General features: G+C 35.3%; 1 protein-coding gene across 1 annotated transcript; it reads right to left on the minus strand.

Moving 5' to 3' along the window:
* Positions 1-349: 349 nt before the first annotated feature.
* LOC131157774 (eukaryotic translation initiation factor 3 subunit F) lies at positions 350-11,327 on the minus strand. The gene is made up of 6 exons (XM_058112161.1): positions 10,902-11,327; positions 5,544-5,623; positions 2,203-2,432; positions 1,764-1,885; positions 1,571-1,684; positions 350-705 (listed from the first exon to the last, which is right to left on the minus strand). Exons 1-6 carry the CDS (start codon positions 11,121-11,123, stop codon positions 616-618), a joined length of 858 nt encoding a protein of 285 aa, XP_057968144.1. The 5' UTR covers positions 11,124-11,327; the 3' UTR covers positions 350-615.
* Positions 11,328-12,006: the final 679 nt, after the last annotated feature.

Genomic DNA, 12,006 nt, shown 5'->3' on the forward strand with positions numbered 1-12,006 from the left:
TTATTAAAATCGAAATGAATCTAATTATAAAAGCTGTAATTTACACTACCAAATTCAAGGTGAGTAAATACATTTTTTCATGTCGAGCTTTGATGGGATATGAGCTCAAATAAAGCCACCATTACCGGCTGTGCCTGCAGCTGTGTTTGCAAATGCACCCAAAGAAAATACATGCCTTTCCCTGCTGTATAGTTTGGATGCTCTCTCTCTCTCTCTTTCCAAGTTTGCAAAATCCCCAACATACATCAGGCGGAATAAAAGGAGAAAAGGCAAATCATTAAATAAGCAGATAGCATGAATTTCATAATCTGCTTGCCTGGGCAGCATCTCATTGACTAAAGGGAATCATAAAAAAAACATTGAAAGGGAAATGATATTATGATTCAAAGATCACTTGTTTTCACAGAGCGATTTAAACACTTGAATGTGATTTCCGCAATATAATTAAGGGAAAACTACGACTCAAAAATCACGACCCAAAAAAAAATCATACAACCTTTTCTAAAATGAATGCATACATTGCTGTTTGAAGTTAGCCATACATCTCCAGCACCACTTTCCAAAAGATAGCTTTGTCTTCTTGGCTCACAAATACCAATTCCGTATGGCTACAAATTACAGGATCTGGGCAGCTGTGTTCAGCTTTTCTGCCAAGCTTAGTTGTGTCCTTGTTATGCTTGACAAATAAAGCAAGAGTAGTTGGTCCTGCAAGTAATATAGAACAATTTAGAGTCAAGCGTTTGCCTAAATATACTACAACCCCCCTATATTGTAATTAGGCAGCTACTTTTGCAGGCCAAATCTAGCCAAAACCCCAAAACCAAGTTCAAATAGAAATCATATTGGCAGCTTGAGTCAGTGAGCGACAAAACCTGAATCCCAGCCCAAACAGGTTGGACCTTGGGTAGGACTGCCAGGTTTACTCAAAGCCAACAGATAAAAGTGTATATAAAATGCCAAAGTGGCTGTGCTTTTAAATTATGTCATAGGAGTCAAGTGTAATAATGGATAAAGTGATTTTCTCAAAGTTTTCCAGTACTTTCTATTAACCAAACCAGCCAGCATCATCCAACAAAACTGAAAATTAATTCAGCCTAAGTTTGTGTAAGCAAAGGCCAAGAACCTCCAGTTGCATGCGGGGTTGGCATACAACTGCACAGAAATAAAAATATCAATCTCTGTATGGGCTACAGCCAGTGCTGCTCGACACCCCTTAAATTTTACCAAGCCACCCAATCTTAAGCCCTATTCATATTGGCCATTAAAATGATGTGTTAGCACACCCGGGAACTATCCCAACAAACTCCTAGATCACCAGAGCAAGCTTATCAGAGGATAGAAAAATCTCTTCGGTGATCACAGAATTTTGAGTGCTTTACCTGTGAATCATGGGGGCCATCTCAGTCACTTGATGAAATCTTTCAGCTAGGTCCTTGGAAGGACCCCATACACAATTCACATTAAAAAATTGGGAAAACTTCTATTTTGGGTAATAGAAATGTAAGACTTCAATTTTAGATCATAGATCAATATGAATAGTAACAACGCGGCCAAAAAATTGAAGTCATACCTGGAGACTGTCATTCACAAGCTTATCACAAGCATGTGGTGAGAGTTTTGGTACAGAGGCTACAGTCTCTGATATAAATCTCCCAATGCTATTATCTGGCGCGACACGTCCTTCCTAAAAGCAAAAATAAATATGAAATCAGATGGAAAAAACAGTTTAGAGCAAGCAAATAACGAAGAACCAGTTTACTCACCACTACATTGTCAACATATTTGTGGACATCATCAATCAGAGCTAGTAGCCGTTCCATTGAGGTTTCCATTCCTTCCAAATCACTTGGGAGCTTTTCTACCGTTGATGACTTCAGGATGTCAACTGCCATCAAGAAAACACTTAACCAACCATATTTTAAGCCATGACTATGAATTGAATTAATCTAGTACAGCTTGGTAGGAGGATTTTCATTCAGTCATTAATAGTAAAAAGAATTTATATAACCAAAACATTAGTGGGCATTGTCCAGTGCACAAATACAGAAGTTTTACACTGTACAAAAATTCCTTTTTTTGGGCAGGGCGGGGGGAGGGCGTTTCCTTGTGACCACTAATCGGCATGGATCTCTCTCTCTCTTTCCACACAGATACTGTGCAGAACAATTATAAGGGGAATTATGGAATTATGTAAATACATACACCCAACTCTCTCAGCTTCAATCATGCGTAAATCCAGAGGGATTTCCTGAAATTGGGCAGCAAGTTGTCTATCTCCAAGGGACAAACCGACAGACACAAAAGCTTTTATGGAAGCTTCTCCATTCGTGAATCCGGTATCAACAGTCAAATGAACTGGGTTTGGAACTTCTCTGGAATAGAATTCATGGATCAGTGCACTACCGCCTGTCACTCCAAAGCCAGTTGAATACCTGCAAGAATTGATGCAAGAATTGAAACCAACAAAATAGTATATAATAATTATTAGTAACAACTAAAAGAAAGTATACTTTAAACTTTCAACAATCAAAGAACTTATTGAACTATAATCTCTGGATTCTGGAAATGATCTTTAATATTCAAGCAGGAATGCTCTGCCAAGTGCGAAACAGTATCATAGATGTCAAAATCTAAGAATCACTAACCAAAAAAAAAAAATACACAACAGAACAAAATAATCTACTTTAATTAGTAACTGCTAAAGGAAAATATCCCTTAAAATTTCAACAATCAGAGAACCTATGGAACTGTAATCTCTGGACTCTGGAAATGAACTTTAATGTTCATTGCAGGAATGCTCTGCCAAGTACTAAACAATCTCACAGATGTCAAAATCTAAGAATCACCAAAAAAATAAACAGAACAAAATAAAAGTAATATATATATACATATATGCTGAATTGTTGATGAATGTTGAATTGCCCATGAAATTTGAACAACTGTGTTCATCAAATGATAATGGTTGGTGCCCACAGAAGAAGAAGAATATTTAGAAGCTAAGAACTGCCTTGAAAGCTGAACAACACCAAATAGGTGCTGTTCAATACACTCTGCAAGCAAACTAAATCCATTATTGAAGACAGCAACAAGAATCTCAGAGATGAATAAAGTTTTTAACCCCTATAACCTTATTCCTTCAATTTGTGCTGTTTTACTTGCAAAGAAAAGGAAAGAACATGACTTCATAAGCACATTTTGTGTAAATCATATGAAAAAAATGTCGAATCAAAGAATATACAAAAGAAAAGCATCAATTTAAAGTTGATTTTTAGAACTGGAAATTTTGAAACACTGCTGAAGTGATGTTTTCATGAGTAAACTTGTGACATTTAGAGAGTGCAGAGCATGAAATATGTAAATATCGGAAATTAAACAGCATAACCTATGCTGCAATGCCCATGGCACCAAGTTTCTTTTGAAATAAAACTTCTGCAATTTTAAATCACCTGGACATCTTAGACAAAAGCCACCGAACTATTGTTCATGGAGCTAATCATGAGACTCCTAGCCCTTCTCCTAACTGAAATTGAAAAATCACTTCAAATGAATAATGCACTTGATAATAAACAACTTTTTAAATGGCAAGGCTCCTAAACCTTGATTTTTACCAAAATAACAATTTGATGCACAAAAACAGGCCAGTAAATTGTTTTTATGCAAGTCACAACATTTAATTTACTTAACTTTTTCAATGCATAAGAAAACGTCAAACACTGGAGCAGACACTAAGATACCACATGAACAAAAATATAACATAGAATTCCTGAACTAAATATCAGGATTCATTTAATTTCATGAAATCTTCTGCATCAATCTGGTACTGGAAACCAAATTCAAGCTTCACAACTAGCAAATAAAGATGAAGTTCAATCTCTAGACATAGAGAAACATAATATTTAAAAAGTCAACTCAAATTAAACATAAAAAAAAAAAAACATATTGACAAAAGATAATACATCTACAAATGTCTTCCATAAAAATTATAGACAATGATCATGTGCAAGGAATATTCATTAATTACTGAAATTTTTCTCCTGGTTTCTTTGTTGATTTGTCAAATACTCGACTGAATAATTAAATACTTATGAAGCAAAATACTTCCAGTAGAAAGATTTGCCACATAAACGATAACAAAACCAACACGTACTATTGTCAATTTGTCATTTTCCTCACCCCTTCCCATGCAGCACTCAGCAAAACTTAGTGAGTAAAATTAGGCAGAATATTTTGTCATTGTGAGATATTCAACAGTCACAAACCAGCAAATTACTTCTAGCTTTTATCTTTTTTTCTTTTGTTTTGGTAAGATCCTAGGAAAACAAGATTATGAAAATAATACCAACTGATATTAAACTAAAATCTTCTTCCATTCCAGTACCGAACCTAATGCACACATCTCATGCCCATCCAAAACAATGCTGTAGAAAATTTGTCACCCAATTTGAGATAAGAACCTGGTACTCTCTCCCTCCCCCTTCCCCCTCCCCCTCTCCCTCTCCCTCTCACACACACACAAACAAACACATAAACACACACAATCCACATACCAAATACCACAATGTTGTAAGAACACTTTAATATTCGCTAGATATGACTCATATGTGCTTCCATGTGAAACAAGGATTGGCACAAAATACAAATTACAATGAGATGGCTAATATGCTATCTATGAGCAAGGTGACCAGGAAGCACCGACAAACCAAGAACCTCACATGAGTCACATCATCACCTGCCTAACACTTGTTCAACATCTGTCAAAAACTAAATTAATTAATTAACTTTCTGACACAGCTTCCGCACAACCTGACACATTTTTGGACACAACTCTAAAATTTATTAAAACAGTTTACAAATCTGTTGGCTTTTCTTGCATTTTTTTTTTTCTAGATTACTGCTTGTTCTTGGACCAATTTTTTTCATGCTCTGCATTGCTAGTTGCTTTTTGTTGTTTGCTCCTAGGCAATTTTTCATTATTTCTAATACCTTTATGATTATGCTATAAATCTGATGGTCTTTTATTAGATGTGTAGTGTCAAATTATGAAATACGAAACATGGCAATGAATGTAGCTATGTAGATGAAATTTATTGGTAAAATGTACATCATTAATGCCTGTAATTGTTCATAATTTAATTTACCATAATATCTTGCATCTAGACATGCCTGACTAGTTTGTTTTCAAAATTTATTAATTGGCATATCTTGACCCAGTAATATACTCATTTTCTTGAAAAATGTCATACTGTCATATAGGAGTCATGTCATTGCTGTATCACGTGTTGATGTTGGTACTTCTTAGCTAGGTGATGCAAATTAGCACCCGCTTCTACTGTAATATGTGGTCTTTAACTTTCAGAAAAGCAAGCACATAAAAACTACCAGGGCTTATCAACAGTACGTTCTGAGATCTTGGTGCCAAAGAATGTGCACACAAATATATAGCAGTAGGTGTTCATGCTACATGACAACCCATTAACAAAAGGCTTTCGCAACATTTTATATAATATATGCAGATACAAGTTGTTATCACAATGAAGAATTACCATCCCACAATGACTTCCTTCTGGTTCACCTTCTGGTGGGATAATAACATATTGTGATGGTAATCAATATCCAAAGCAACCTGAAACAAGGGCAGCAAAAATTTAAACTTTTAAATAAAAGAATCAGATAAGTAGACTTAACTTTACAGATACCCAAAAAAAATGTACTCTTTTACCACATAGGAGAGCTAACAATAAATGTCAGAAACACAAATGCAAGCAAAAGATCATCAAAAAAAGAGAAATGAAACACCATTTGGAGGGTACCAAAGGCATGATTCTCCAAGAAGTTGAAATTTCTTCTGTCTTCACTTTACTAAATGATTTAATGCCAACACTAGCAATAACTATGCTTTGTTTTTTTTCAGTAATAACTATGCCTAATTTTTTATGTGAGAAAATTTTTATTAACAACCAGGACAAAGTACAAAAAGTTTGAGGAAAAGATGTCCACATAGAACAATGATCAACGACCAAAAAGATAACAGAAGAGCTGCCCACCCAAAAGAAACCAAGAGAATGGCCTAAAAAGAAGCCAAGGATACCATTTCATCCCATAATGAACGTGGGCAAGATGCGCGCCTCCAAAGGTTCTCGCACTCCTATCAAGACAAATAGTCCAAATGATTGGGAAAACTGCCTCGTTCCATAAAATGTCCCTTTCTAATAGAACCAAAAGCCCTATAGCTCACTAGCAAGAGATCTCTCAAATTCCAAGGCATCACCCATGCTTCACAGAGATACAAAATGAGAGCATTACAAAGGTACAATGCCACCTTATAATGAAGAAGGGCAATCATTTCATTGGACTTGCCACACATCAAGCATGTGTTGGGACTGAGAGACATATATGGCCTTCTTATCTTCAACATTTTTTTTATTGGCAAAAGAGAGATTCTGGCCTTCATATCTCTAAAATGTCATGTGTATTAATTCTATCCAGCAACACAGTCCAAATGAAGGTCCAAATCTTCAAGGGAACCTTAGCCTTCCAAATGATTTGGCTTCAAGGGGAAGAAACCAGGGAAGGGGTTTTTAGGAGATGTGAGAAAAAATGATTTGGAGGGGAACAACCCTGAGGAATCACCCTCCCAAACTCTTTCATCCTCCCTATTGGAAAGTACGAAAAGGTCCAACAGAAAAGCAGTGCAGCAAACTCTTCAACCTCCCTTTTGTTGAGATACCTCAAGAAATGGAAATCCAGCTAAATAATACCCTCCAGGAAGAAAAGAATGAGCTAATAGAAGCATCGCGAAGAGATAAAAGTTAGAACAGAGCTCCAAGGAAAACCCACCCACCCCTCCCAAAAACAGATTCTGTTCCCATTGCACTTTGAAATGGGTGAGATGAAAGAATTGACACGCTACCTAGGGCACAAACTTCTAAGGGCGTGCAGAAGAGATAATACCACTTCCTCTATTCTCCACCACATTTTGAAGGAGCCTATATTTACTTATCACCTTGTGCCATAAGAAGTTCACTTCCAATTGAAACATCCACAAGGACCACAATCATTTACCAATTAGGGAGATGCTTTTGGAAACCACGATGCCAAGCCCCGGTACCACTTTGGATTTGGGTTTTTTAACAACCTCGCAGCTAACCAAATGGTTCATCTTCCTCTCCCCAAAACCCGAACAGAGGAAATCACACCTCAGCTTCTCTAGCGCATCCGGCACCTTTAAGGGTACTCTAGAAAGAGAAAGAAGTAGCTAGGGATGTAGGAGAGTGAAGCACTGATGAGCATGACATGACCACCAAGAGATAAATATGCTCTCTTCCAACTCTCCAATCTTTTACCCACCCTCTCAATCACTGAGTCCTAGAAGGCCAAGGAGTTTGGTTTGCCCCCAAGAGGGAAACCAAGATAAGAGAGCGACCGCTCAGGGGAGACATGACCCACTAAGCATTTGAAGCTTTCTAGCTCCCTAGACAAGTTGGAGACCATGGTGCATGCCAACAATAACTATGCCTATAAAATCGATCATTTTGAGTTTCCTACCAGCACAAATGCACAAGGACATATTTGCACAAAACGTTATAATGGTCAATATGGAATACTCAAATACATAAATGTAATGGTCAATGTCTATGTTGCATTGTGTTTGTATTCCATATAAATACCTAAGATTTGTAGAAATCATAATGATGTAGATCGGCAGGGAAGAAGTGGGGGAGGGGGGAGAGAGAGAGAGATGGGAAATCTAGAGTTTCTAAATTGTAACTACAAAATCTAATGTTCAATTACACAAACAGTGTAGTTACAATAAAAAAAATCCTAAAGAGAAAAAATAAATTTACAAACTAATGGAAAAACTAAAACACCAAAAACAGCCCTAGATAACTAACATTTCTAAAATTTTACAAATTAATAAAATACATAATTTCTAAATCCATGAGTAGAATATAAGTGACTAAAAAGATCCATAGGCACCATAGGCATGGGCAGTTATGTGCTAGAATGAAGCACGATTAGCACGAATTACTCATACCATCATTAAGTTTTCTCCTTTTAAACAATCTTAGAGCTTTGTTTGAAACTAAGAAAAGATGAAGGAAAATTAATGAATGCAAGGCAATCCATTCTTATTTCTCTAGTTATCAAGTAAAACAAGAAAGAAAAAACAGTAAGTCAATAAAAAAAATATTAGCTGCAATGCTAGAACAATTGTGATTACAGTAGCTGTTCATCAATGCCTTCCATCGTACTGGGGAAGGGGGTAGGCACATGAATTTTGGGCAGAAACCAAAGCAATGAAGGGATGAGATGGTACAATTGCCACAGGCGTGACTACCCCTAGCAACTCTATTCAGTTTTACATGCGATTAACATTTCATTTCCAAAAAAATTTCAAGAAAGAGGGGGGAAAAAAGCATTAAAAACCATCTCCTTCTCCTTTTCTTTTATTTTTCCTAAGACCTTTGATCCAAATAGAGCCTAAAGGTCATTGACCACACCAAATTTCTTAACTAGGCATATTTGAAATACATGGCTAAAAAATAACAAAATAAAAAAACAACCACTAAAACTTGAGTCTCACTACAATTAACTAGTCACTCCTCATTTGTACATTATTTGACTCACGTTGCCATTGCCAAAACCACATTAATCACCCTTCTCTCACCACATCTTCTATAATCACACAACACACCCTAAGCACTTCTCCATTTTAACCAATTAGCTTTAACTTAATGTAATTACGTCTTCAATTTCTCCTTCAGACTGAATCATAGGTTCAAGTTATCAAATCTTTCTCGATCATCAAGTTTAATATTTCTCCAATGTCCCTCCAAATTGACAAAAATCAAATTTCATGCATTCGCTCTTATTTCTACTTTTTTAAAATTTCCAGAGCTTCTATTCATAACTCTAATTTACATGCTACTCCACCCTTAGGTTGTGTTTGGGAGCATGAATTTCATACTTTCAGGTTTGAAATTGTTCAAATTTGGATAAAACATGGTACAATTATTGCATTTAATAAAAATCAATACAAATCCAAATCTATAGTCTGAGCTCGAAGCTCCCAACATGTGATTAGTTTCATCGATCAAGACAATATCATCTGCAAAAAACATACACCATGGAACTTCGTTTTGGATATTCCAAGTAAGTTCATCCATCAATAAAGCAAAAAAGATAACGATTCAAATCCCTTGATGTAAATCTAACCTACGTGATTGGAAAATCTCTAAACTCATCTCATTGTACGTGTTCCTAACGACAACTATATACCAACTACACACTCCCTTCTTCTCAATAACTCTAACATAGAACTTTCCTAAGTACCGTATTAGACTTTCTCTAAGCTAATAAAGAAATGTCCAAGTTGCTTTTCTTATTTTACATCTATATACTAAAATAAAGAATATATTCAAAATTGTGATAGCTATTGTGGATTAAACTTTTGACTTATTCAATGAAGGAAAATGATAATTGAACAAAGACAATATTTAGAAATGGGGGTTTGATAAAGTCATTTTGGTTTTATGCACAAGAGATCAACCACATAAGCTATATATTTATTGGGAAGATAATGATAAAAATTTAGTTAAACATACTATTCTATTATCTACTATGCAATTACAAGCTTTGATTGGAATGCTACCTAGTCCTACAATCCTACACCTTTTACATTTTTTTTCTCTCAAATTTTTAGTTTTTTCCTTATTTGTAAATTCTACATTTAAGCCTTCCACTTAGGTTTCATTAGATACTTAATAAAATAGCTTCCTTTTATATCTTATTTCTTAACCAAAACACTATCGTTCTCATTTTCTATCTTTCTATGTTATGAAAGTTTTTGCTTTCTCTCTCTCTCTCTCTCTAACTCCATCAATTATAAATATATTTTTCCCATTCTTTAAAATCAAATCTAATATATGAATTATTATATGCTCTACATTTAGTTTCATTATCTTTTTTTGGCATCTTTTCTTGCCTCTTTATATCATTCAAAGTTCTTCATATTTCTAGATTGTTTCCATGTCTTAAACCACATTTTTTTCATCTCAACTGCTTTTTGGATGTCTTGATCCAACCACCAATCCTCTTTACCAGTCACACATCTTCTTTTACAGTCACCTAAAACCTCTTTTACCCAGTCGCCTTCTTTAGTTATTTTATTTTCTCTCTTTAAGGTCCACAACCTAGTTCTCTTACATTGATTTATGAACCTTTAATCTTCCAAAATTTACAGAATAATCCACTATAAAAACTAATGAATAGACAACCATAGTGTCATGATGTTGCATAGAATCACCAAAATCAAAAGATTTTGCTATTTCCACTTAGCTCATTCATGGATGATCCAATGTCACTGACAAATTGTATAAATGAAAGAGACATCACCAAATTCTTCTTATAGTTGGTATGTAATGTCAAATTGTCTTTCTTATATATTTCGTATTTGTTCAGATGTATAATAATGTGTTTCAAATCACTAATGATCTGCATCTTGAAACAAATGTTCCAAAGCACAGTTTTAGAGACAAGCAACAAATTATGAATACTCTATTTGTTCATATGATTGCTTTTACACAGTTTGTACGTTACCACTTGGCGTCCTTAAACAAGGCATCATTTGGTTGCAGTTTTAGAGTTTTTCCCTAGCCTTTGAGAGCAAAAAACTGTATGCTGCTCGACTCAGAAAATACTTTCTAAATGCAAACAGAAGAGTACCTACGTTTTCCAATTCCCCCCACTAAAACGTCAGAAGTGATTCAAATTTTATTTTTATTGTATTCATACTTTACTCCGTTCTCTCGACGTATAAGGACATTTTGAAACAGAAACAAAACCATGAAAACCAAAAATAAAAAATAAATGCATAATGAGAAGCAGGAGAAGAAACTGACCTGATCGGAAAATTCGTTGTGGGGAACGGCGTAAGAGTTTCGAATCTCGACAGTGCCATCAGGCAAAATCGAACCGAGGAGAGTACCAATGACTCTCTCGGCTTGGTCAGGGCGTCTGACGTAGCAGTCGCAGATGCTGAAAATCACCAATGGATGAACTTTGGCGGAAAAGCTCGTCGGTGATGGGAAGAACTGCAACACTGTCTGCGCGCTCGCCGCCATTTCCGCCCTCGCTTTGATCCGTTTCCAGTGAGATACAGAGAGCACAATTACGGAAGGCGCGAGGGGTCTAGGGTTTGGGGTTTGGGACTCCACGCTCTCTCTCTCTCTCTCTCTGGAGGTGAGCAAAGAGAAAACCGCTTTGGGTCAAATTGTCATATTTACCGGCCCAACCAAAACACACTGTTTGTGTTTAAAGTTATGATTGGTTTGGGAATATAAATTCTTAAGTATAAATTATTCTAAAAAAATATTTCCATAATTTATAAAAATATAAATTATCATAAAATGAATAATAATAAATTTGTAAATTTAAATAAAAATAAATAATAAATAATTATTTTTAAATTTTACCATTAAAATATCTATTTCACCTAATTTCATTCTATTTCTTTGTATTGAATATCCAATTCGCATATTGAAATCAAAATGAACTTTTGACAATTAACACATGAATGCGCATAAGTGGGTTTTAGTTCCAACACGTAATATCAAATCTAACATATCCGAACATAGGGTGGCAAAACGGGTTAATGGGTCAGGTTCGTAAAAGGTTATAAACTGGTCAGCGTTAAATGGGTTAAGGTTCGGGTTGACCTGTTTATTAACGAGTAACTACTATATAAACCCAAATCTACCCATTTTATAAACGAATCATCCTTTTAAAAAATATAATTTATTCATTTTAAAAATGTTTAAACATTTCATATAAAATTACATTTAAAAAAAAACACTCCTTCATTTTATTTTTAAACGAATGGGTGACCCAATCCGAACTAGCCTAATCCATTTAATAATCGGGTCGAGTTTGGGTTGACCCGTTTATAAACGAGTTAACTTGTATTAAACTCAAAACCAATTTAAACAGGCGAGTCACAAGTTATCC

Source organism: Malania oleifera, chromosome 6 (assembly GCF_029873635.1).
Source record: "Malania oleifera isolate guangnan ecotype guangnan chromosome 6, ASM2987363v1, whole genome shotgun sequence".
Lineage (NCBI taxonomy): Eukaryota > Viridiplantae > Streptophyta > Magnoliopsida > Santalales > Ximeniaceae > Malania > Malania oleifera.

Coding starts and splice junctions, on each gene's coding strand:
- LOC131157774 (XM_058112161.1), bottom strand. CDS start 11,123: ATGGCGGCGAGCGCGCAGACAGTGTTGCAGTTCTTCCCATCACCGACG. Junction 5,624..10,901: donor ACAACGAATTTTCCGATCAG/GTCAGTTTCTTC, acceptor CCCTTGTTTCAG/GTTGCTTTGGATATTGATTA. Junction 1,886..2,202: donor TGAAGCTGAGAGAGTTGGGT/GTATGTATTTAC, acceptor TCTTGATGGCAG/TTGACATCCTGAAGTCATCA.